Raw genomic sequence first — 27,918 nt, 5'->3', positions numbered from 1 at the left:
TATAGTGGGGAGATTAGGTCGTTAATCCGGGAGAGAAAAAGCCACTCCTGATGCAATCCTGAAGGATTTCACTCAGCCCACCATTGCGAGAGAGGACAGACCTGCTGCTCACACACACAGAGCACTTCACCCAGGTTAAAATATTATCTGACATATGTATTGGATACATGCTATAAATAATCCCACAACAATATTGTTTTAATATTACAAAAGTGTCATGTCCTTTCCCCCACTCTTTAGGATAAAAATACATATGTTAACCACTCACACTCAGTGGACATGTTTTATACTTGTCTTCTCTGATCCCCGACCGCTTCCGATGAAACCACGTTGTTTCCATATTAGACTGACAATGTAATAAGTGCACAGTTTGAGTTATGTTGTTTATACACAAACTTCACCTATTAAGAATTACGTACAAAGGTCAAGTGTGTAAGAACAAAGAGTACAAAGTGGAACAAATGAAGGGCTCTTCGGCTCACACCTACCCCCTCCCCCTCACCCCCCACCCTGGAGCCTGTCAGGAAACCAGGATGGCCTTCCCCATTCCAGACAGGATGTTAACACTCTGACAACTGTCTCCACTCTCAGATGCTCTCTGTCGCTTCCTCCATCATCTTGATTTGTTTTTGCATCGGTGATTAGAAGTAGGCTTTTCCGGTTTGTTGGGTGAGTCCAACTTGGAAGTGATAATATATTGATGAACAGTCACCAGGGGGAGACTCTGCTGCTTGTTCATCAGTTTTAATGGAAGAAAATGGGGAAAAAAATTACCCTACGTCACACTTGATTTACGACAGTACACATTAGCCTGAGGTCTTATTTGTCTCAATCAGAAGATAGAGGCAAGGTTATCATAGTTTCGGATTTTTGTTAGTTAATTAATTAGTTTTCATGAACTATAATAACCTTGGTTTAGAGGTCTTCTTCTTCAGACATAACACAGGCCAAATCAAGTGCAAGATGGCGGCCAGAGCTGAAACAATTACTTGATTAATCTATTACTAAATTAATCGTCAACTATTTTGATAATCGATGAATCGAGTTGAAGCTTTTTTCATGATTAAAACAAGATTTCGGATTGTTTCAGCTTCTTAAATGTGAATGTATTCTTAATTTCTTTGCTCCATATGACAAAGAAATCATTAAAAGTGAATCATTTTGGTTTGTGGACAAAAACAAGACGTTCGAGAACATCATCATTTCCAGCTTTGACAAACACTGACTGACATTTTTTAACGTTTTCTGATATTTTATGGACCAAACGATTACTTGATTAATTATGAAAATAATGGTTAGTTGCAGCTATAAAGGCGGCCTCTGTCAGCTGGTGCATCGTAAACCTCTAAAGGCTATGAAAAATAATTGTTCGTTTATACAATGTACTTGTGTCCCAGTATATTCATATGTCTGCCAATAAACGGTGCTAAATGTCACATACCGGACCATAATTAGTTAATGTAGACTGAAAGAGGCTTTATTTTGGTAACCGGAAGTGCGGCGTGGCTTCCGTTGGTGGAGTTAGCTTGTGGTTGCTTTCAGCAGGATGACAGCTGAACGCCTCGTACCCGAGCAGCAGAAGCAGCAGAAGCAGCAGCAGCAGCAACGCAGTGTGATACCGTCACAACACTCACTTTAAAGTCCCGTTTTCACGAGAAGCACCGACACCGTGCGACGCTTTTCTCCCCTCAATCCCTGGACGTGTTTTCAGCTCATTTGGAGGACTTTAACCGTAAAAACCTCGGGATACATTTAAATCTTTGTTCTTGTTTTTTTTTTCTTACCGAGCGAGAAAAGGGATCCGTGTCCGGATGTGGCAGCAGCAGTGTCGGGTTTTTTCGCATGGCGTAGGCACCTTTTTCTGAAGCGAGATATTCTCGGTGTGTCGGGGAAAAGGCCCCTCGGGTCTACATCTTATTTACAGCGTTGTGCTTCCATATTGACGATTTGTGAAGGAAAAACATGAGCGACATGATTGTGCAATAGAAAGGAAGAAGCAGACGAAGAAGAAGAAGCAGCGCTACCTCTGTGTTGACTGTGGACACAGAGAAAAATACACCAGGGATAATTTTTGTTTTTGTTTCCTCCTTTAACAACAACAGCGCCGCATTTTCCAACGTTGTGTGAACTGCTGTGAAGGAGAGGAGGTAAAGAGGGAATATCCGTGTCCCTTTTCCCTGTGTGTGGTGTATGTGTGCGGTCAAATCCCTCCGTGGACCGGGTAAACCTTCGCGATGACGGGCAGCACTCCAGCGGACATGGTGAGAGTCTTTACCATCAGTTTTGTCCACTCGAAACACAATTTAACACCCATTTATATCCACAGAGATTTGGCCAAATAATGAAAAATAACAAATATAAGCATACCAGAACAGCCTCTTCCTCTTCAGAGATCCTACTTCTTGTTATTTGAGCTCTCTACAGAGTTTTTAGAATTGTACTTAAATTATGACATAAAGGTCATAGCAAACAAACATTACATTAAGAAGACAAAGACAATGATTACAGAACAATACATGTACAATTCATATCATTGACAAGATCAACCACCTTCACCTGAACACAAACAGTAGTGCCAATTTTCCATTCCAGGTCTAGTGTGTCTTCAGAGGGAGTGTTTATTGGTATGAATTAAATATTCATCCCATAAGTAAGTTTTGTATAGGTGTATAAACGCTTTATAATTACAATTATTTCTTGTTTGTAGCCTTTGAATAAGCCGTTTATATGCACATAAGGCAAGGGCCCTTGCTTTTATGGTGGCCGCCATCTTATGCCACCATGTTTCTATAGTAAACTGACAATCCAACCAAAAGTGAATAGTTTTAGAAGTTAATGATTGCAAACCAAAAAAGAACAACAACCTGTCAAGTAGGCAAAGTTTCCTGACACATTTGGGAGACAACATGCAATTGGATGTTACCATTGGATGTTAATAATTCTGCGATTCTGCAAAAAAATATGTATGTTTCTCTGTCTAACAAGCAAATATTAGGAGTGAATTCACCTTGATAAACAGTACGTGGTGCAGCATTTAATGTCAGTCACCACAGAAGAAGAACAGGAAGGTGCAATTTGATAACAGAAGAGTGCTGGTCACTACTTCCTGTCTGCTACTGCAGTGATATTTGCTTCATGCAGTAAGTTTCCTTGTAATTCCACACATTATGTCCCTCTTGTTGACAGTCTCTATGTCATTCTTCCAGGGCAGGAAAATATGAAAGCTTGAGTGACGTTTCAGTCACGTCATTTCTTAACATTGTTCTTTGTCCACTGAATCTGATTCCATTACACTTATTTGCATTTTATACTTTTATTGATTTTCCCACCTCCCTCAAGCGTAAACCTTTTTTAAATTTGTTTACAATTAGTTTTGTGCACATATATTCACCTTCTGGATGAAAACCTGACAAAGCTAAACCAAGGGTCGATTAAGGCCCAGAATAATACTATTTTTTGACACTGTCAGGTCAAATTATGGTAATAAAGTTCATTTTACTGCCATACATGGCATGGCATTGTGGTTCCCGGACAATAGTTATGGTACTTTAAGGTGATTTTATTCCCTGGAATTCTCTACACATACTGTTTACCTCCCGATGAACTCCCATTACTATGAATCTGTATATGAGCTCACACTTTAAATGTATATAATCCATCACGGTCTTTATCAAGTCCTCGTTTAGGCCTTTGAGTCACGTTATGGGCATCTAGTAAAACATTTTACTTGAAACGAAACGAAATGTTGAGGATAATGCATTTAAAACAGGCATTTCTCTCACCCTTCCCTCCAAGTTTCTGTGCTGTGTATTTCATGTTCGCCTTTTTAATTTACGGAAACCTTCTTCATCACAGAAAGCCGTCAGGCCTGGAGGAAGCTGAAGTTTTATGTGAAGGCTAGGTGCCTCTTTGAGTGTGCAGTGACTGTTAATTGCTTTGCTGCTTCCACTCCATTATGTCATACCAAGTGGTGCGTTTAAAAGAAGGCCGAGCAATGACCTTTGCTCTGCAGTCGTCGTTAGTTGATTTTTACCCGTCGACCCTTTGCAGGACATGATCTTTAAATGACCTTTTATAATATATTGAATGTTGAGTTGGGTTAACTGTGTCTGAGACTTAATAATATTTCCTCTCTGTCAGTTTTATGTCATCTTTGCTACTTGTGTGTGTGTGTTTGTTTGTGTGTGTGTGTGTGGTTTCTCTAAAAATACCTCCAGGTATATGTAAGGATAATCCATGTGCTCCTGCCTGTCTGAGTTGAGCTGATCGTCTGGACAGCATGTCCATTAAGTTGCCATGATGCTGGGATGTAATGCGTCATGGAAGTTAAATGTGTTTGGGTATTTATGGCCCAGTCAAGTCAGCTTAAACATCTATGTATAGCACATCGTAAGGAAATTCCATGGATTACGGACATAATCACAAGATGAACCTCTCATTTTATGATCTGTCATGACCGATCGGTAGCTAAACCCCATCATCATCATCATCATCAAAGTACTTGTGTTATGTCGTCATCTGTGTGCAAATATAAGGATTTCATATGAACTGCTGGCGTCTGTCAATCAAAACAATATCAAAAGACAGTTTGGTGATGTCAGGAAACGGCATGGGATCATGGAAATTGTGCATCAGTCAGTGACATAATGAGTCAATGATACATTTGAAAAAAAGAAAAACAAAAGACAACGTACAGGCTAAGAATAGAATATGTCCAGTCTCTCACTTTGAATAGAAATGTTCAAGGTTTTGACAAAAGCTGTAGATAATGGAGGACGGAAGTTTTAACTTCAGCGTCCGCGGCTTCTGTCGCTGCAGCAAATGCCGCTCCCAAAATATTGAAATTAATCAGGAGAGGTTTAATTAATGTCAGAGGCAAAAATATGTGGTTAATGCTCTGCAACAATGTGGAATGACCATTGTGTGGGTTTGACAGTTAATTACCACAGTGTCTGTTCTGTCATTTTGTCTCCTAATTGGATCTGCGACTCAAAAAAGAAATCAGACCATTTGTGCTATTAACAAAATAAGAGGACGCTAGACGTTCACCATCATCGTTCCCCACACAAACCTTTAAAAATGATTCATTTAGCAGATTTGGATCTGGATTCATCCCTAGTGTTGAATACTCCTCCTTAAAACTGTATTGGAGACGTTGCAGCATAAGATCATCGAAGTTTGGTTCAAGCCTCCAGCTGCCCTGCTGAATTTCCTTTAAGCAACATGCTGAATCCCTGCCAGCTGGTTTATAGCTCAGCCTGATCTGTGCTCTGAGAGTCTCCCTGCAGGGGAAGCATCCCATTATTATCGCATCATTTTATGTCAGTGTCGGGCAGGAAGTTCATTTCTTGCGCGATAAAGTAACAATACTTTCTCAACTGCCAACTGTAAAGACATTTTTTAAAATGGGTTTTACTGTATTCCTTCTGGGGCTCAGCTTCATGTTATCGGCATGCCAGCAGCGGAAAACATTAAATTCGAATTCTGCACATAAGTAAGACGTTTCAGCCAGAGAGTTTATCTTCATAGCAGTCACCTTCCTCTGTGGCGTCGCTCTGTTTATACATCAAACTAAGTATTGTGCTCCCTATGGAAATGCAGGGGGAAATATCAGATATCAGCGTTTAACTCAACCTGTGTGGGTGAAATCAGCAGCAGATGATTTCACTCCCCCACCCCACCCACTTGTCCCTGTCCTTTCTCATGCTGTGGAAAGAGTCAGTGTCTGTACACACACACACACACATAGAAAGGCTGTATAGAGAGGGAGTTAGAGTAGGAGGAGAGAAGGTTGCTGGTGCCAAACATTGTGGCTGAATGAATCTGAGAGAGAAAAGGAGGAGGAATAGTCATGCCCCATGAGAATGGAGGATGGGGTTTTTTTTTCTACAAGAGAGAGAGAGAGAAGGATGGGGAGGGGGGAAAATTACATCGCCCTAGGCCGATCTCAGAAGTGCTGACAGGGTCAAAACTGTCTCCTTGGCAACAGAGAAATGCTTGGATCTAAAGACTGTGTGTGTGTGGTGGGACTAGGTCAAGGTGCAATGCAGGTATGTGTGTGTGCGTGTGTTTGTAACAATGAACAGATGACAGGGTTTAGCGCAGGAGAGGAGAAGAGAAAGTGAATAAAACAATCGTCACTTTCGATGGTTTGTCTGAGCTGAAGTGGGACAGGGACGTCCACAGATGGACACATTGGCCCCTTTTAGACCCGGTGTAACATTTATCTGGAGGATAGTGGGTGGTGAAGGGGCGCTGGGTCACCATTCCATCACAGGGCCACATAGAGAAACAACCATCCACTCTCATCTACGGTTAATTTACAGTGTCCAATTTGCCTAAACCTCTGCATGTTCCTGTGGGAGCAAATTCGAGAGAATCCACACACACACACACACAGGGAGAACATGCAGAAAGGCCCTTGCCCTTGGCCCCCGACCTGGTCCCGAACCTCCGGTCCTCTTCCTGCAAAGGCAAGAGTGCTAACCACTACACCAATTACACAAATTCAAATCTATAAATAAGAAAAAATGCTCTAGTGGTCTGGTTTTATTCAGGGACTGAAAACGTAGATAGGATCGACTGCTGCAGCAGACTGAACTGAAGTTGCCAAACGAGCCTTGTTTGAGAACGTCTCTGTTTGTGTTACCAGCAGCAAACTTTGCCTCTGTGCTGTGTGTGCTCTCAGTTCGATGGTTGTTGTGTTTCTGGTGCTTTGTTTTTACAGACACATCCGCTTCATACCTCATGTTGGCAGAACTCCCAACCATTTCTGGAACACTATTGTTGTGTTACTGCTCGTATTAGCCGGCTTCTCTCCTCAGTCGCATATGCTTCTATGCATCAGTAACACCTCACTTTTACTAGAAAGCAGTACGATCACGTGGCTTCTCCGCGTGGTCGGGCGTTTTCAGAAGCAGTCTCCAGTCACACACTGGATCCTGACACGCCACGAAGAATCAAACACTGTTGCCACCTATACACTTTCAGTGGGTAGTGTTCAAACACCCCATCATTTGTGCTGTAGTGAGTGTGTGTTAATTTGCAGTGGAGGTGGCAATCACAGCCCTGACTCAGCCAGACCAGGATGTTAAGTAGAGTGTATTAAAGCTGCAGGTGAAAAACCGTTGACCTGTAATTATGAGTGGGTTGGAATCTCGAATTTGTCTCAAGAAAGATATGTTTATTCAACAGACTGAAAACCCTGATGTGTGTTCACATTCTAAATAAAAATGCAGTGTTCAGCAACAATTAATATCAATTTTGTCAAATGTATTCAAAATCAGAATACTGGAGATTAGCTCACATGATGATGCTACTAAACACCAGCTCTCCGCTACTCTCTGTCTGTTGCTACTTCTAATTCTGGTGCTTTAAAAGCAGTTTATAGTTCATTCCCTCATTGTTGGGAGTCTCCTTTTGGGCTCACGGACACACACGCCCACAAAGACGCGCACAAAGGAGTCAGAGGTTGGGGTCAGAGGTCAGCTGTGTGTGGCTCCCAGATGAAAAAACAATGGGTGGGGGGGAATCCTTGCTGCTGAAAACTGCAGGCCCCGATTGCTCTTCCCACTCGAGCTTACCTCAGCATGTTTGACACTGAGTAGTGGGAGACATGGAGAGGTTGCCCTTCAGCCTCAGGCCGGAGCTGCCAACTGAATGTTGATTGACACGTTCAGAGAGAGATGGAGAGAGAGCAAGCGAGTGAGCACACAATTGGATCCCCAACGGTGCCATTTGGATGAGACATGCCAGTGAATAATTATGTACGTTACCCACGCCATGTGTTGAAAGTGTGAGTCACTGATCGGGATTACATCATCCTGCCTGGGTGCAAGAGTTGACGAATTGGCTCTGACGTTGTCACACGCAGGCCTCGGAGTGCCACGGAAAAAAGAGTCAAAGTTGGAACACAGATAGTCGATGAAGGTGCTCAGTCATCCAGGTCATAATCTTGTTCAGTCGCTGGCTGTGGGCGACTCAACGTCCAGTCGCCCACAGCCAGCCGACTGAAGAAAACACAGATAGTATCTTCCCAACTAGTTGTATTTTTGTTCACTCTTGTGTTTTATTATCATTGGATGAATGGAAAATACCTGAAATGTTGAGCTGTGGAAGTTGTGCTTTGGCATATTGTACTGACCATTTTTGCCTTTGTCGTTGCACGTGTGTGTGTTTGTGTTTGGGCAGCAATTCAATTGTATTGATGCATGTCTACACCCCGCCAAACAGAAGTCCCACCGAGAGCCTCTGATCCATCGATTACTTATGTAACTATTTGTTTGTGCTCTTCGTTGTTGCACATGGGTATGCACACGTGCATCCTTTATGTTGTAACGCCGTTTTCTCTCCATAAATAAAGCTATCTTATATTATCTTATTGTCACCCCGCTGCACAGATTTGATCGTATATTTGGCCGTCTACACTGCTGCTTTCCCCTTTCCCTTTTCTCTCATATTCTACACCTGACAAGTTATGGATTTTAAGTATGCCCTGTATATTTCTATGAGCATCATAAAAGTATAATGGGGGTCATTTGAATATGTGCATGCGCCAACACTGTGAACCAAAGGAAATGTGTGGGTGAAGAATATGTGGCAGTTGCAGGAGGAAGCAAAACATCATTTCACAGTTGGCAAATCGTCCTGATTCACAGCAGAACATGTGGAATCTATTGCCATTAACAAAGTTACCAAACCTTTCAGCCAAAGTCCTAATTTCCAGACACTTAATCCCAAAACAACTCATGTAATCATGGTTTGTTGCACACATGTAGGTGTTTGACTGTGACACTGCACAAATATGTAAAGCCAGAGACACAATGCACAAAGAAAACCACCCAATTTGAATCTTCTCATCGAGTTTTTTTTTAGTTTGCATTTCTGATCAGTGACCAGTGAGAAGACAAAACGGCTCTGTGAGTAATCCCGAGGATACACATGTGCATGCATGTTGGGATGAGCGCTTATTCTGCCGGAAACCCCCGTTTTCAGCCGTCGGTGCAGCACTCACTGTTGGCAGGTATGGCTTTGCTCAGGCTGAGGAATGTGTGGAACGACTTCACTGTTCTGGGGACTCCCATGGTCCCGGTTCAAGGGGAAATTTCAAGCCTAAACCACTGCCTCCGGTCCTCGTCTCTCTTGAATGTGATCTGGCATCCGTTTTGTGCTGTACAAGTAGTTTATAGTGACGTCATTTTTCCACAATAGCTGTATCTCTCCTGCACGCGTCGGACACTGAACACCTCGGGACAGAAGCAAATGGAGAACACTCCTCAGCTTTTGTGCCAAGTGTTACAGAGTCGGAGCATGACTTGACATGAATGAGTAGGTGTGAGTGTGAGTAATCCCAGCTAGCCTCTGTACGCTCGCAGCTCTCTTTTGAGCTACGTGCTTTGTCTTACGTATTTATGCATGCATGGGTTTACATAGATAAACCAGTTCAAGAACAACCTGTTCTTCCTGCTCAGAGTGACGTGTTTGCTGTTGGCTTAGCGAGTGGATTAACACCCACTCGAGTACACTTTTGCCTCAGATACCAGCACAAACCAAAGCTGCATCTAAAGGCCATTGTTTCAGTGGTGTGCGTCGACGCTGTGCACGGTGACATTCGGTCCCTTGTGTCCCTCTGTTAACTCTTGACCAGCCAGTATCACGTCTGTAATACTCAAAGTCAAATGTTATTCATTTAACTCACTGCAGAGAGATATTCCTTTTTTTTCACTCTAAAACACACCAGGTCTGTGTATAATTGTAGAAAAACAGAAATGACAATTAAAGCAGACTGTGGTCGGACTGAATTAAGAAATAAAAATGAAGAAATGAAACTTGAGATGTGAAAGTGACAAGTAGATAATGAAATGAAAAGCCTGTGAAGCTTGTTTCCAAGCAGGAAACGGTGGATAACATTTTAACCCTAACCCTTATGTGCTCATTTAAATTATACCTTTACTGTACTTCTGCACGGATATACAGTGTCAGTCATATTTTCTGTCTCGTCAGACATTAACTGCACCAGCAGACGGCTGTTTTGATGTAGTGTCTTAACGCACTCTGGCATTCAGTGTCACAGGAAGGGAACTTTGCATAAGGTTTCACAATTTTGCTGTGCTCGTCCTTTCCATTTATGCTAAACAAAAACACTCGGCTGAAAAGAACATTGTATTTTGATGTTCGTCTAAATGTTGAGAAGAAAGAGAGTGTGTATGTGTGTGTAGGAGAGCGGTGCGAGGGTGGGGTGTTTGACTGGTTGACTGGCTCAATAAAAGGAGTCTTTCAGCTGCACTGGAAACAATTTCCAGCTGAGGGGACATTTATATTAAAAGTGTGCCTTGCCAACATAGACTGTGCGTGTGCATGTGTCCGTGCGTCAGAGCGGCCAGTTAACACGAGGCAACTGTCCCTCTCCCTGATACATTGCGGAACGTGCTGCCATATTTAAATCGGTGCTTAATTCCGTCCTGATATTTGCATGTCCAGTCCCAGAGCAGACAGTCAGACGGTCAGACAGACATTACTGACTGGGGGAATTAGTCGGTCAGTGTTGAGATTCTCCGGGTCTCAGGCAGGGCAAACATGAGCCACAGAGCGGTCCTCCAAAGGTCAAGCCGCACCGACTGGATATTCCAACGAGATCATCTGGTCTCCAGTTGTCCCTGTCATGCCTTTGACGCAGGCTTTAACTCTGCTGTGGCTTTAAATTTAGAGAATTACTTTTATGCTTTATGTAAAATGTAATTTAAAATCCACCTTGTCATATTGTCACTCTAGGTTTTTTTTTTATTTTTTACAGTAGCCATCATAAAACTGTCAAAACGGAGCACTGTAAATCATGAAGTAGAATTATCATGCAGAGAAAACTATATTTATTTTTCTAAATGAAGGATTATCATCTAAAATGGTCACCAAAATACTAGGTGAAGACATAAACAGCTTATTACTGCGGTGAAACACGGTGCTGTAGGTAGAGCTACACAAGACAAAAACTGTGGCAGCCTCAGGACTAAGAAAGAATCCCAACCACCGAATTGGAAAGAAGGGGCTCCTTAGCAACACAATCAATCAACTTGTAGCAAAGCAACGGTTGCTAGGCAACACCTCAGAAACTTGTGTGTCATATCTAAAAAGAACCATCTCGACCCAAAGGCTTAATCCTTAGCTGGTAAACTTGGCTCAGCTTCACGACGGAGGCTTTGAGTGATTTGAACAGTAATCCTAATTTTTCCCCTCATTAACCTTTGAACTCACAAAGACAAACTCCTGTATGTGTATCTGTACTTGATAGTTGGGTAAAGTAATATTAAAGTAATATTGAATGATGGATGACTCAATGGTAATTGTGCGTTTAAAGTGCTATAATGATGATCTGAAAGGACATTGGAAGTGTTTCCTGCTTTTTGCAGAAAGGTTGTTGCGATATCCTAGGAAAGGGCAAAAAGGAGATAGATGGTTAAGATGCCAGATAGCAGGATGATACGGAGCTCACTGACTACGAATATCACTAATGATGTCAGCAGGGGATGTGTGCATGTGCGTGTGCGTGTGTTCCTATCTGAATAAGTAAGCAGTAATAAAGCTTTGGACCATGGACTGGAATGATTGAGGGCTTTCTGACTATTTTCTTTTATGTGGTTGGAAACCAAACGGCAGCAATCCGGTGACTAGATCAGTATCACGATCAGTAATATAAACTCAGGTGATTGCGGGTCAGCGAGGAATGGCACAAGTTTAACCGACTTAGCTCCATCAGCTGATCTTAATTGCAGTTTATAGTGCAACATGATTTATGGCTCATAAGAAACATTGAGGCTTTAGAGATGGTAGGTACAGTAATCCAGCCCGGAGTTAAATCTAAAGGTCACAGTGTTGTATAAACAGGGCTTAAGCTTTGAAGCCAAAGTGAGCTCCCTTTTTTTCAAAATAGTCTTATCCTAAACATTTTCATTCTGGTCATGTATCCGGCGACAGAGAATCCCCTAACCATCAGCAACCTTGTCTGATGATATCATTTGTGTGCGTGTTATTTTCTGCCTCGATGTGGGATAATGTTTGTCAGAGAGTCCCCTCCCCCGACAGTGTAACTGGCTTCCTCTTCTGTCTCCCCACAGAGGCTCCCTTTTTTCCTGCCATGCACAGCACAAACAACCAGTGGCTGTGTCACGTCTGTGAACCGACGACAATAGAAAAACAACAAAAAAAAACCCACCAGCCATCTGATTTACATTCCTGTCACACATATTAATAATCAATATAACCAGGACATAACAATATAATCAATATAACCACGGCATCCTGTGAGCTTGGTAGTTCAACGGACAACCAATATAACATGTATACAAATTCATCCTTTTTTTGTAATAAAGGATAAATATTGTACAGCAACATGAAAAATTAGCTTCAAGGTGAATAAAAAAAACCTCTCTGCAAAGTTATTGACATTGCCGACATCAGGAAGACAATTGCACACGCACTGCATGTTGCATGCTATTGTGTGGCGTTGTCTAGTGTCTGCTCTTGCCATCGAAATTAGCAACCTGGAAAACATCAGTGTCTAAGGCTTTAGTCCTTGCTGTTTTATTATAGCATGCATGTGATTTATATGGCTGTTTTGGTGTCAACGACCAGGGAACATGTTTGTTTTTGTCATCTCCAGTATTTCACATGGACATAAACCTGCATCTATAACCCAGAATAGCCCTAGGAAATGTAGTGAGTGTGCATGTTCACGTGTGTGAGTGTGAGTGTGTGTGTGTGTGTGTGTGGTAATCATACCCCTGGTATTTTCTGTCCAATGCCATCTGGTAAATTCCAGCACAGAGGACGTTTTAGCTTGCCAGCAGTCTCTCTCTCTCTGTGTGTGTGTGTGTGTGTGTGTGTGTGTGTGCTCTCTCTCTCTCTCTCTCATACACACACACATGTAGACACATTTTTTCTCTGCATACACATGGCATCACATGAGTTGTGACTTCAGGGTCTTAGTGGTCTTTTCTGAAAAGGAGAAAAGGAAATGCAGTGTTGTGTGAATGCAGCTGGCATTGCTCTTCTCTTTCACTCATATTCCATCTTTGTTTGCTGTGTGAATTTCAGCTGATACTTTGTCGCACAGTAGCTCAGGTAAATGTCAGTGATAGAAGTAGTTTTGAAACCTCAGTTAGTGCAGCGTTGGAACTGTTCTTTTTCTTATGTATTATGTTTTTACTTTCAAATTGCATAAGGTAGCTGCTCTGATAAAATGTATGTAAATTGTCAGACACATTTGAGTAACTGGAACTAGTTAGACATCACATTCAAAATAACTTTCTGTTGATTGACCTTGATTAATAGCATTTTACATTTCCATGGGGCCAGCTGTGAATGCAAAAATGCATGAATTTCATTCAAAAAAACTGTGCTTGAAAAGGACAACCTGAAAGGTTATAAATCTAGCTAATCCTGACTGCAGGGTATCAACTAAACACTGCCGGGGAGACCACCTAGGGAAGAGTTTGGGGGGAGAGAGGGGAGGGGGCAGAGGTCATTGCAAAGAAGGTAGTTCTCTTGGGTGGGAGAAGGGGGGGGGGGTGGGGGGGGTGGGGGGGCGTCACAGCGTGGGGATGCTTTATTTGACATTGGGAGGAAGTCACGTCGGTGAAACACCCTGCGATAGAAGTGAAGGCGAGTGAGAGGAGGAGCAGGAGTGAGCAGAAGCCGCGTTCTGTGAAGCAAATGGTAGGAGGAAGGAGGTAAAGGACAGGAGGTCCTTTCATCAAAGTCGTCACCAGGGATCATCAACCCTCTGTGTGGTCTCTCCTCACACAGGCAAACATTTCGACATGTGGCACAGCGGCCTTTGAGTTGGTGTGCCGCCTGGTTGCTGTTTTTTTTTTTTGCTGACGTGGGAATCACAGGGTTACTACGCCAGCCGGTGTAGCATTGTTTTCTCACAGCAAAAAGGTCACTGGTTTGATCATGGTTCAACTGACGGCCTTGCTTGTGGCGTTTGTATGTTCTCCCCGTGTGCATGTGGGTTTCCTCTGGGTACTCCAGCTTCCTGTCATAGGTTTATTGGACTAAATTGACCGTAGGTGTGAATGTGTGTCGTTTGTCTTTGTATTTTGGCCCTGCAATGGACTGGTGACCTGTCCTGGGTGTCCCCGCGACCCTCATGTGGAGGACTAACAAAACAAATCATACGTCACACATGGCCTAGGACAATGACAATATCACATCACAGAGATTCAGCAGTAATCGCTGTGTTGCAATCATACAAAGATACTTCAAGATATATTGTGATTGTTGGCTCAAGAGGATGGTTTAGCTTGTTTGTATCGTCCATTTTTGTGGCAAAACAACATAATTATCATATTTTTCTGATGGATACAAAGTGGATCTAAGGCCAAGCTGAACTCACTGCACCCTTACTAGTTACTGTCTCTTTCGATGGTTGAAAAATTGTGCTGCCATCCGACGTGCGAACCGTGCAAATAACTGTTGCTTGTGCCTTGTCATTTGGGGAAAAGCCAAACCAGTTCCACTCCCATGTAACGGAGGTGGAGTTCTTTTTTTAGGAGACAACTCAACTTTGTTTTCATTTTCAGCAATGGCTTCCCACTACACTGGCATGAAGTGGACGATCAAATATTGTTATTTGTCTGATGACAAATAAACCTCTGAGGCCTCTGCATCAGCAATGGAATGACCCTAAGAGACGATACTACGATCTCTCTGCCTTGACAGATCGCTCACCCCTATGTGGGGTTAATGATACACATCTTTGCATTCATAATCTTGCACTTCGATGCCAGAAAAGAGAAGAATGAAACCATATAAGCATACTTTGCCTCCATCCCACTGCTGAACAATCACTGCCTGAATGCCAAATAGTCTTTTTTCAGAACGTTACAGAAATTCTAAATTTGGAAAGGTTTTCAGGTTCAAGTTCTTTGGCATTTCAGCCAGGAGGGTTTCTATTGAGCTGTTGATTTTCTTTGCTTTCACACAGTTTTATCTGCAGAGAGTGAGAGTGTGATCAATCCTTATCAAATCTTAGCACCACAGGTGCTTTGCCCTGTCATAAAATTCTGACTGCTAGGCCAACCAGGAAAAGAGATAATGTTACCACCTGAGTGACAATGTTTCATTAATGTTTTGGGTCCGCTGATGATGCATCTTTATTTAAATCTTAAATGGTTTAAATACCATGCACATTATCTGTTCTCTTGTCATTCTCTGTATCCTCTCTGGCCTTGTGTTTCACCGGGAGAGAGGGACAGACAGTCTAGACGCTGACAGAGGGTTGAGGGGAGAATCGATTGAAGCACACAAGAGCAATTTCACGTCTCCAAACACAGCTTCAAATGCAGAGCCTCAGCAGTCCAACTGACCCTTGCTACCCTTTAGAATTTTGTGTGTAGCCGCAAATATTTGTGTGTTAATGTATGTGTGTAAATGTAAAATACCTGAGGGACAGTGGAAAATCAAAAAAGCTTAGTGACTTTCATTGCGTCAGTCATCTTCACGGTTTCTCTTGTTTCTTCTCTGTCTCTCTGTCTCTCTGACCTTCGCTGTTTCCTCCTTCAATCCTCTTTGAGATTCTCTCTCTCTCTCTCTCTCCCGCTCTGTTCCCTCTCGCGCTCTCATTTCCTCCCTTGCTCCCTTGGGCTCGCCTTGAGGATTGTCAGCATTTCCTCTGTCGTCCTATCGCATCAGGGCCCATCATCACAATTGTGGTGTCTGTACAACATCAGTGCTTTGGTGGCGATTTTGGATAAAGTCTTTGTTATGTCTTTTAATGGTTTGATCTGTTCACTTTTTTTCAGACAGATAGACAGGGAAAACACTGGATATGTATTTATTGGTATTTTCGATTTAAGGACAGCAGAGCCTGATGTATTTAACCCTCAACTGTTAAAAAACTCATAAACACAGGGGGGGGGGAAACTAAGTGACTTTCCCTCTTTGCCAGTTGTTTTTGGACCTTTATCGAAATCCCTCACTGCTTTTGTTGACTGTCTGTATGCGTTCATCTAAAAGGGCAAGAACTGAGGTTCTGCCAGACATAATAAGTCTAATGTACACACTTTTCACTGAGCTGACCAATTTGAATATGAAGAGATACGTTCCATTCTTGCAGCAACATGTATGGGAGAGTGTTTGCCGTTAATCTAAGCAGCTAATTACTCATGGGAAATTAACTTTACAGTTGGCAGAGCACGGCCACTGCGTTCTTTAATTAACAGTAACTTGCTGTGTGCTAATATGTTTGTTTTTGTGTTGAGAAATGAGATGGTGGGTAGAGGTGTGTGGTAAAATACCTGTGGTTACTTTTTGGCCCACACAAGCATACGATATTCTGAGCCACTGTAAGTGGGATGTGTTTTTAAATCTCGCTCCACCATCGGCAGCAATGGTCTACTGTAACGCTGGGCTGCACTTTTGTCCAAGGTTAGATGAACCAAAGTTTGTTTTATTTAATGATGTTGAAGCAGATGATGTCTGTTTACGTTTGTCTGCAATGTGCATTGGTATTGCAGACTGCTTTATTGACTGTGCAAACAGAAACACTGCAATGAATTGAAATGGAATTTAAGAAAGAGTATGGTATAATATGCCAGTTTACAGAGAGTTGGGGGTATTCAGTGCACACCACGTCTCTTCACCAAAGCAGGGGGTTTAGAGTCTCCCTCAGGAACCGTAGGCTTGCATCTCCACAATGCTGTCGCTGCCGCAGCTGACCCTGTCATATGATACATTAATAGAAAGTGACAGCCCTACTTTCCGGGGTTCAAAATATTGAAGACAGATTGCTGTTGCAGTGTGCGTGCGTGTGTGCGTTTTAAACACCTGTTTCGTCAGTCACACAACTGAATCAGCGGTGTGCCTTGAAGGACTTAAGAAAGTGAGAGTCAGACTGATCCGCCGATATTGTTATGACATTTCTAATCCATGCATGTTCTGTTTGAAAGCTGTGGTTTGATATTTTGATTCTCTTTCCCGACTGAGACTTTGATAACTTGAATTCATTTCAGTATAAATTTAAAGATAAGTAACAGTAAGTGGCAGCAGTAGGAACAGAGTAGAGGGTCGGTTCATACTTGAAAAATCACATTTCCAGTTCCATAGAAGCATCTCAATTTGTTATATCCCTCCTGCATGGTAGGCTAAGCTCAACACCTGCTCAAGGGAAATGAGAGTGGTGTAGTATTCTCATCTAATGCCCTTACCATGGTAGGCACCCAAAACATTTGGCTATTAAATTGGAAAGATCAAAGTCTTGGCAAGAAAGTGAGTAAGGGTTTTCTAACTCTGACCTACTGCTGTAACACACCGGTGTCCAAAAAGAATAAATCATGATTCTTATTCTCAATTATTTTAACTAGAGTCAAAACTTCCAAAGCGATTTAAACCCTCTCTCCAAGAGGCTGTTTCATTTCAAAAGACCTGCTTCCTTACAGCGTCGTAGAAATTGAATGAAGGTTTCACTTTTTCAGGTCATACCCAGGTGAGTTGTATGTAGTTTCTAAATTTTTCTTGGATTTGCTTGTGTTTACTTTGCCTTTTTTTAACATAATATTTGCACTTTATTGTGCAAAATGAGTAAATATAAAGCAGACGTTGGAGATGAAGTCAAAGTGGCAGCAGCTTATTCAGCCTTCTGTTGGCACCAATATTGGCTAACATCAGTATGATGCAAATAATAAACTTGCATCCCCATCGTCTCCATACCTTTCTTTCAGTTTAACGTCACTCAGTAATTCCTCACAAAGCTCCCTTTGCACGTGAGCCACGTGCACTAGTTTAGTTCTATTTTGGCACGTTATTTCATTTGGCCTAGTGCCGCCGAGCAGCCATTTTGAAAACGTGGAAAAAAAGAAGCGAGACTGAGGAGTTGAGGCAGGGAGTGGCAGGAGACGGCTGACTGACACGTAAGGAAAACCTGCATCACCCTCTCGTAACAGCTCTGATCACATAGACGGAGCGAGAGAAAGAACGTGTGATCAAACGCACTTACCTGGTATCTGTCAGGAGAGTGAAATGCAGCCCTGGGCCTGTGTGTGTGTGTGTGTGTGTGTGAGAGAGAGAGAGTTGAGCGTGGAAGATACTCAGTGGGGAGATGACATGAAAGGGAGCGCTACATGTTTTGGGAGAGAGGAGAAGCAGCTGAAGGATTAAAGGGTTATCAGCATTTAAACAGGGAGAGGGGGGGAGGGGGGGTGATGAATAGAGGAGATGGGAAGCAGAGAGCTGTCAGGTACAGTGCCCACTGGCATGGTGCTGTAACAGCTGATCGTTTCAGTGACAGGAAAGAGCAGGAATGGCTGTGATGAGGACGTCAGCATATCAAAGGATAGGACTTTTTGAATGGCAGTACAAATGGAGCAGGGCTTGGAAAGAGATGTGAGGTCTGATGGGGCGGTTGAAAGGTGATTGAGAGCAACTTTGAGAAGGAGAGAGACTTCCAACTGCGGCAGTTAAATAATGACGGCAGGGTGGAAATATTTAACAGGTATACTCTAGTATTTCAAACACCTTTTTGCCTAAGAGCTTATAATGGAGGGTCTTTTTTTTTTTTTTTTTAACTTTGTGCAGTTAATCTACCAAAGAATGCTCGATGACACTGTGAAGAACGGAAACCTTCATTTGAAAATGCTATTAGACTTGTAATGTATGGCCATTAGAAGCCTATGCCACAGGAAGCCAACGAGCGGCACCAGCAACTGCAGAGAGGTCTGTGGTTCAAGCCTCTCCTACAGTAGACACTCACTTTAATGATTAATGACTGTAATTGAGTTCACTGGGGAGAAGGTCAGGTGCTTTATGTTCACTGACCGGGCTGCTTCTGCAGAGGCGAGGAGCCATAGGCGAAGGAAGTCCTTCTGGGCTTTAATTCCAGGCAGCAACACACATAATCTTGCTTTGAAAATGTAAAATAATTCAACATTTGAACCAGGGCTGATTTTAGATTGAAGATGAAAGTATTTGAGTCATTTAGTAGAAGACAAAATACAGTGCATGTGCCACATGAAACAAGTATGTATACTGTATGTATATATATATATGTGTGTGTATATGTGTATATATGTATATATTTGTGCATATACAGTATATATGTATATGTATATATGTATATATGTGTGTGTGTGTGTATATATATATATATATATACATATATATACATATATACATATTTCTACCTGATGATTATGTAAAATGATTGAAATCAAACGAAACACAATTTGCAAAAATACAAAGACCAGCGCATGAACTGACGTGACACTGTAACTGCTAATAGAAATTGTCTCATTTTACTAGGTATATGACGACGCTGTACTAGAACACAGTGTACATTTACTTCAACACATTCATGTCTAACAGATTTGGATTCCTTGTAGAAATCCTCAAGAAAGGTTGACTTGGAAGATCACGATATGAAGAACATAAAATAAATTGAATTCTCAGCAGCCTGTGTCCTGTTTCCATAGCCGAGCTAGATATTTCTTTCTCCACGAAACGGTCATGGCAGAGATGTAGACAGGAAATGTGTGTGTAGGGAAATACAGTGACTATATCATGCCATGAAGGTCCCCAGGAGTTGAACTGCTTAACGGTGCATAAACAAACCTGTGACCTATGGTCAGGTTAGCGGGTGACATGTTGCTTGGGATTGTAGCAGCCAGTGTTAGTTTTAGCTCGTCAGATATTATTTCTGACGTGTCATCTGTCCTCAGTCACCCTACACCTGCAATGTACACTATTTAACATCTTCTACAGAGCCTATTTAGTCTTTACTTCAGGAAATATCATATACATAATCTGCATAATTTGAAGATACGGTCTTGATTGGCTCGTTCAGATGTTTAAATAATGTTTTAACAACTCACAGAAATGACTAGGGTACCCATAAACCTATTGTTATATTACTTTGGTGCATTAAAATAAAAAAAAGGATTATTTTGTGAGCCAATGACACACAAGTATCTTCTGAGACAGCGTCCACAAATGTACCTACTGTACATGAAAACAAGACAAAACGGCATCGATGACTAACTAGCTCCCTGGTTACCACAAGGGTTGGCATGGCAACCACCAGAGCATGACTGTAGGCATAATCATCAGACGTGGAATATAATCTGGATCCGTCTGATTGCATGCCTGGAACTTTTATTCGCTTGCACAACGGCAATTTATGTTACACCGAACATTGTTCTGTACGATATTTCAGTGAAACCAGCAGATGATGATGATGATGATAATGATGATGTGCGTCACATTCTATAAGTAGCAGGTGAAGCAGGTGGGAAGAAAGCATGACACGTGAGCTAGTAATAGATAAGTGGCCTATAATGATTGTCAAGTTAATAATAAACACACTTTAGCAGGGTCGAGGCCGCCGTACTGTGAAGGTCTAGATATTTACGGTTGCATCCCATAACATGACTACAGTGAGACGGGTGCTTGTGTCACGTGTTGGTGTCTGCTACAGACATAATAATAACTTTGTTTTGACACCCGAGGACGAGGTCTTTATCACGTTATCCCTTTCATGACCATCTTCCCACTGCCTAAGGATTCATAAATGTGAGAAATCTTGGCAAATCTCATCCACAAGTTTCTAAAATGAGGTTTTGGCCTTGTATCTTGTTAAGCGAAATTGGCCGGTGATCTGAACCTTTGAACCAATTTCGAAAGAATCGGGCATGTTGCAAAGAGTCATGAATTTCCTCATTGAGACCTTGTTCGCCTTTGGCAAGTTCTGTCCGAATTGTTTTGTAACCTCGGTTGCACTTTTTAAAAGATTCTTCTCCTTCTCAGGATAAAATTAGCCAATCTTTAGGCTCAGCTGCACATTTGTCTCCAGTTAGCGATGTGTCGAGCATTAAGTAAATATTAACAGAGCAGAGTTAGATTATTAGCAGATTATTAACAGTGAAGCCATTGTTATGTCTGTATTTGCACTCATGTTTTAATCGTGTATTCTAGTTGTCCAACTAAAAATAAGGCTGTTTAACACATCTAAAGGGGTTATTTTCCTGTGAGAGCGAATACTTGCTCTATAATTTGCGAAAACATTCAGTGCATGCAAGGCTGTTTTATTTTCTTAGTTTTGAGTAATTAAAAACGGGGACGAGTGTCTCTCAGGCAGAGCTCGTTATTCTTTCGACGCAGGTCGTTCTGAGTTTGTCAGAAAAACCACATTTGCCTCATTACTGTCACCTATATTTGGGTAGCTGTTGATATTCATTTGAACGTTGACAGCCAGAGCTGTGGCTTCGGGATGAGAAGTGCACACAAGCAATTAACAATAAGATCAGCGACTGATAATTCATGCGCGGGGGGGGGGGATGTTGTGTTCTCCAAAGTAAAGTGGCGCTGCATTCTCGAGTTTACAGTCAAATTTGATCCAGATTTAATGGGCACGTCGGAGCAGGCTGGCAGCTGGATCCAGCTGGCTTCATTTAAAACGACCACAGTCACACTAATCACCCACCTCCTCTCTTAAATTCATTTATACAGTCAGGAATCCATCCTGACAGCAGCGGCTAACCTTATTGAGCAGACTACATATAAAGTTGCTCTAATAGATTCCCACAGGACGGCTTCCCACTCTGTAATTTGTTGACTGCTGCACAAGGGTCTAAAGAGCAGCAATAGTCTTTAATGCCTTCATAAACACAAGTACACATAAACACACTACACACACACACACACACTATTGCCTTGAGAGTGGTATTCAGGGAGGAATAATTACAGACGGCATTGAATTTCCTTGTCCGCATCATGTGCAAGCATTGTTTGCTTACCTTCACATGTTTACACCATGGCACCGCTTTGCAGTGGGGTTACGTTATTGTTGTGTGCCTGAACCTCTGGGTTGAAGGTGAGGATTGACGAGCGGGGAAGCGGTGTCACCAAGTGCACGCACGGGTAGCCTGTGTTGGGTGTTGTGTTATTTGCAGAAGCAGCCGGTTGGAGAAGCTGCTGCGTCAGGCTTTTTTTTTTTTTTTTTTTTTTTGAGCATCATGCTACAGAATTTAAAAATACTGTGACATCCTCACATTAAAAAAAAAAAAAATTAATAATACACACTCGGCTGCCTCGTGCAGTTCTCCACAAGCTTCGTACTGCAGGTTTTCCACATGGGTTGGGGACTGCAGAAACATGCGTGTCGTGCATATGAATGTTGATAATTCATGAAGTGCTACTCTCCGCACACCTGAAGCTGTTTGTTTTGTGACGGAAAATAAATTGTAATTGATTTTATTACCCCGAGCTGTCTGTGAGACAACTTTGCCAGACCTTTTTGTGGAAGGGAGTCCAGGGAGAAGGCGCAGTGACTCTCAGGGAGAAGGGTAGAAACTAAAAGAAGAGGAACTAACTGCAAAACCTCACATCTCCTCTTAAAGTCTAGTTCCCACCACAGTTTTACAACCTAATAATCCTGAGACCTGCAGATGCCTCCCCGATGCTTTGCACATCCTGGTGTCATTTCCAACTTGCTGGAAATTTGGTTTGCTACGACACACACAGGAAAACAGCAGTTCATCAGGGAGAAGAGGAACGAGAAGAGGAGAGAAATACAAATTTAATAGTAACTCACTTTGTGAGCTCGGACCGTTTCACAAAAATTCCCCATGTCACTTATCGTGTATCAGTAAAGGATTGTGTAAGGTGTGAAGGGTTTGAATTGAAGTCAATGGGAAAATGAGCCTACTGCTCACTCGATTTAGCTCATCACTAAACTTTCTTCCTGAGGAGTTCAGGGTCTCATTCGTTAACCTTGTTTCTTCTTCAATTAAACATGTTGTTATGTTTTCAATTATAATCCCGTTATATGAGTGGATACCAACATGATTGACAGCTGGTATAATCCAACAGGAGCCTGGTAAAAGGTCTGTGAATAACAGGAGCCACTTTGTTTCCAGTCACTCGTGCTCTGTGAGCTCACAGTGACACAACTCTTTAATATCATGATCCTTCCTTTGGCGTTTTAGCCCTTTAACACAGAGCATACTGCAGACGGCACATTTGCGCAAGCACACTTTGCATTATTGTGATTACGCAACGGTTGGTGCACGTCAAAGCCAACATGCAGTTATTACGGTAGTTTCACTCACGCTGTTTCAGGAAGCAGGCGAATCAGCGTCTTTGTTACCAGAGAGAAGAGAGTTGGAAAAAAGCCTGCACATTGTTTCCATTTTTTCAACATTGAGACAAAAACTTCAACAAATGTTATTTTAAACATGTTTTACACTGTTCGAATTTCAAATTTAACATGCAAAACCTGGTGTCCGTGTACAGTAATTTTTCCTCCATAAAGTGTTTTGTTTTTTCTTCATTTTAAATTGTTAATCCACTATTTTAACATGCAGTAAATTGTTAATAAGTTATTCTGGAAAAATGGGCAAAAGCACTTACTCACATGACATTTGTTTTGGCCCTTTACGGTGAAAATAAGCAAAAAGATGGACATTTTAAGGCTTAGGCGTTAAAGGGTTAACGATGCTGAAGTGTGCCGCTTCCATTAGGTGTGAAGAAGATCTGTGAATTCCACACTCCACACAGCATATGATTCAGTAGTGTCGGTGCTCTTGAAATTATTCATTGACCTTTCATATTTTGTGTGGAAGCTTCTGGATTCAAACATTCATCGCTCTTGTTTGGGGACTTCTGAATTGAACCTGGCGAGTTGGAGATTAACGATGACGCAGGTGATGATGACACTGTGGAGAAAAGAAATGGATGAATATACCTTGAGGAACTGAGGCTAGTTCGGTGCCTCTTGTTCTCCTGGCCTTGCACATTCCTTCACTGTACAGTATATTGTGCAGGGAGGGAGAGAGGGAGGGAGGGAGGGAGAGAGAGAGAGAGAGAGGGAGGGAGAGAGAGAGCACTTGACAGTGACAGAGAGACGAATTGAAATGGGCAGAGTGAGATTTTTGCATGTGGAGGAAGACAATATGATGTGACACAGTGGAAAAATGGGCTGGATGGAACGAGAATGAAGTCAGGTGGTTGCGGGGCGGGGGGGTAAAGCTATCTTGTTGGTGTTATCAGGTTAAGCCACCCACCACTGGCTGTCGCCATGGTGACACCACGATGACGACCAGGTGTTCAGGCAAGAGGGAGAGAGAGACCTTGCTCATGTAAAGGTGCTCCCTGTGCTGTGTGCCTCTTCTTCATCATGTATCCTCATCTGTCTCATTCAGAGTGTCAGCTAATGTTTGTTGTGAGGGTTGATGTCTATTAAAAAGAGCTGCTGTATGCTGATATAATAAGGTGTGTTTTTCCATTTTGCACATCACTCACAATCATTCTGATCCATATCTGTCTCGTGTTGAAGTGTTGGAGACGAAGCAGCAGTTTATTTTTGCTGGTTGGAGCAGTGCTGTCTCTGGCTGCATGTTTGCATACAAACGTGTGTGTTTTTAAGGCATAGTGTTTATTGCACATACGTGTAGCGTACATACTACATAAGTGGGGCTCGACACTGTTAAATTCAGCTGATCTCTCAGATGCAGGGTTGAATACAGGGTCAAATATGTGTATTTTTTGATTATTGCTGTGTGTTTATATACATATATATTAATATATGTATACACACGTGTGTGTGAGTCTCTATGGCTCTCCCATGCTTAAAACTATAAGCTGATTTGATAAGGTGCTTACAGAGATCTTAGTCTTCAATCCATTGCTGTTAGCTCAGTTACATCACTGCAGTCGGCTGTGTGTGTATATGTATTTGTGTGTGTGTGCAGAGTGGGTTTGGTGGGGGTGGGAGGGTCTATTGGAAGCTCACACACCCTCAGCACATGGAAACACACTGGTAACAAATGAGACACACGTGCTTTTGCTCTGCGCTCACTCCGGGCCATACACACACACACATACAGGTTTCCTTGTCTCCTAAAGGCACACTTACTGTACCATTTTATTTTATTTTATTAAACACACATCATGCCACCACCGTCTAATTAATGAAATGTTTACAAATCCAATCATCTGTATTTAGCTTATTTAAGCTCAGTGAGACATGCAAAGACTGCACTTTAAACTGTAATATAGAGGGCCACCTTTTGGCCAATTATTATTTAATCAATTATGACTTATTACGTATGCATCCATATGTATTATGGAGCCAGGACCTTTAATGAATTATGATATTTGTTATGAGATAGAGAGATAGAGAGATGCGCTTGTGCCAGTGCAAAATGCAGTCACATGTAACCTTAAAACTGTTTTCACTCCAGAAACGCAGCATTCGTAAGGAAAATGCAATTTGTTCTGGTTCAAGTGAATTTGCAAAAGGATCTGTGTGGATTTTGCCTACGACTATAGCCTTGTCTGATTCTCTGTACTTCACTATCTGATCTTTTTCTGGCTGCGAGTGCTCCAGAGCTGCTGTTCAGTCGTTGACTCAAGGGGGACAGAGGAAAGATAACAGGAGCCACTCGAAACAAAACAACAGTCCCACAGAAGACTCATATTCGTCTACATCAGCTAATTGTTCAGGGGCTGTGTGAGACGAGTTTGATTGTGTTGAAATGACTTCACAAAAACACAGAATAGAGAACCAAGTAGAAGGAAATAGAAAGAGGATGAGAGAAAAGTGAAGAGGAAGTGAAAGAGAGGAGGGATGGCAGCAGATCCATTGGAAAGACTCTCCTCCAGATCCTCATGTCCTTCCTGTGTCCTATTAAATTACTCGAGTCTCTGCACTTCCTGATTGTGACTGTGTTAAATGTGACATAATGGAGAGTCTGTGCTGTTTGGTGTTTGTCATTTATAGCTCTAATGTATCTTGTTTTGTTTCTCTGTTGCAGATTAACTTGCGGCTCATTTTAGTCAGCGGGAAGACAAAAGAATTCCTCTTCGCTCCGAGTGACTCAGCTGCAGACATTGCCAAACACGTCTATGACAACTGGCCTATGGGTAAGTGTCGTCACTCAGGTGCTTTGTTGATTGTTCCCAGTGATTTTAATGGATACAAATATTTTGTGCAAACCTGATTCAGCCGAGTGATTTAAAACTGGAGCTGTGACTTAGCCTCTCCGGCTTATTGTTTTGGAGCTGCTTCAATTTGCCCCCGTGAGCTGTTTTCAGACATGAACTCTAGACAATGCGTGGAAATTTTGCTGTTCTTGCATCGAGGACACAGCCGGACATTGTCTGTTCAGACATTAGTAACGTTTACAGAATACTTGGGTGAGGGGTAGTGTCTCACAAGTTTTCTTTGGAGTTTTTCTTGGATGTTTTTTTCGTTCTGGAAACGTGTTAGCAGCTATAGTTATTTTACATAAGCATTAGTTGCAAAAACAATGTAGTAATACTCCACTGCAGGCACACATCCTACATTCAAAGGTCCTACCTGGAAAAACTAAATGTACATCATTTATCACTCACTTGTACATAGGAAAGTTTTAATTCGGGGGCCACATTTTGCACAAAGATTGTTTAATCTGTTACACCTTAAGCTAAATTAAGCATAATGTAGACTTAATTCATTAGTGCAGTACCATATTTGCATACAAATACCACAGTTTAAGTTTGAGAGTCATTTCAGATGCATAATAAAATTTTTAAAAAAAAATTTTTTTTAACACCAACTCCAGCAATTGCTTAATAATCACAAAGCATGTTCTTGGTTCCGTGATCTTGCAGTGACTTATTCAAAGTCAAACGTTTGGTTGTTGATCAGACTGATTCCAAAGCACAGCTGCAGCACGTTTGCTTTCTGACATAAAGTAATTGCTGGCAGATGATCCGACTTTGTTCAAGTGTGTGCGAAGCCACTGCTAATTACTTACACATAGGTCTATATAATTGTGGGTCTGTGCAAATCTTTTGTAAAGTGTAATTAGATCACACTTCCCTTCAGCCCGATTATCATCGCATACAGGAATGTGGGATCACAGCACCGGCACCTCCTTTTTGTAATACACCCACTCCCTAAAGTGCTGCTACAGCAGCGTACCTAACCTCACACCACCTTCACATCTGTCTGAAGTGCGTTTTCCCACGATGCCGTGAGCGTCGACCGGCTGAAGAGAAGCCCACCCTGCACGAAAGCCTATAAATGTCACTGGATGGACTCGCATGCTCTTCAAGAAGAGTTTTTTTCTTCTTTCTATCCCGTCAGTGTTTGTCTCAGACCCAGAGCAGGCTCTCACTCAGTCAGCACCAACACCCTCTGTTTAGTTGGAGACAAACATCTGGAGGCCAGACTCCGCTGCTGTGCAGCTCCCCTCCCTCCCTCCCTCTGTTTTCTCTCTCTCATTTAATGTCTTCACTTTTGTCTCTTCCCAGGCCACACCTTTCGCAGTCGTTTCTCACATTCTGCTGTGCATCCCACACAGCCCACTTATTATACATTCTGCATGTAATAGTATAAAATAAAGGGCCGTGGATCGCTCAAAATATCTCCCGTGTGGTTGTTGGTGTTGTCATTTTTTCCACAATGCAGTGAGAGATTTCCTTCGTCGCCATACTGTGTCTCACACCAGTCGAGGGTAGTAGCTTTCTCTGAAGTCAACTCAGGGGGGAAAAAAAAGCAAGGCAGTGACAATGAGCTTTTCATTTTCCACATTAACTGAAACCCCTGTGTTTTCCATCTCCTTTTCAGACTGGGAGGAAGAACAGGTCAGCAGTCCTAACATCCTGAGGCTGATCTACCAGGGACGTTTTCTACACGGCAACGTAACACTAGGAGGTGAGAAAACACCGAAAGTGCCCCTTCCTCCTCCTCCTCTTCCTCCTCCCCCCTGTGTGCTCATAGACATACCCTCTAAATCATGGCAGTGTGTTGCTGGAAAGTACTTTGCTGTTCTCATCTTTTTTTTTTTTTTTCCTGAGCTGCAGAACAGAGGCACCTCAGTGCTTCTGGACAAGCCCGCTTTGACAGGAGAGTGGGAGGAGAGAGGAAATACAGAAAAAAAGGGGAGG

At 42.3% G+C, this 27,918-nt stretch overlaps 1 protein-coding gene across 1 annotated transcript in view; it reads left to right on the top strand.

The window, feature by feature from the left end:
• Positions 1-1,551: 1,551 nt before the first annotated feature.
• Positions 1,552-27,918, top strand: part of ubl3a (ubiquitin-like 3a) — a 29,899-nt gene continuing 3,532 nt past the window's right edge. The window contains exons 1-3 of the mRNA XM_058627744.1: positions 1,552-2,261; positions 25,800-25,908; positions 27,599-27,685. Of these exons, the coding sequence (XP_058483727.1) occupies positions 2,235-2,261; positions 25,800-25,908; positions 27,599-27,685 (223 nt within the window). The 5' untranslated portion in view covers positions 1,552-2,234. The remainder of the gene's footprint in view (positions 2,262-25,799; positions 25,909-27,598; positions 27,686-27,918) is intronic.

The sequence above is a fragment of the Solea solea genome, chromosome 4 (assembly GCF_958295425.1).
Source record: "Solea solea chromosome 4, fSolSol10.1, whole genome shotgun sequence".
In the NCBI taxonomy this organism is placed as follows: domain Eukaryota; kingdom Metazoa; phylum Chordata; class Actinopteri; order Pleuronectiformes; family Soleidae; genus Solea; species Solea solea.
Note: the sequence above shows the minus strand (reverse complement) of the source record. Positions and strands in the feature narration are given on the sequence as shown.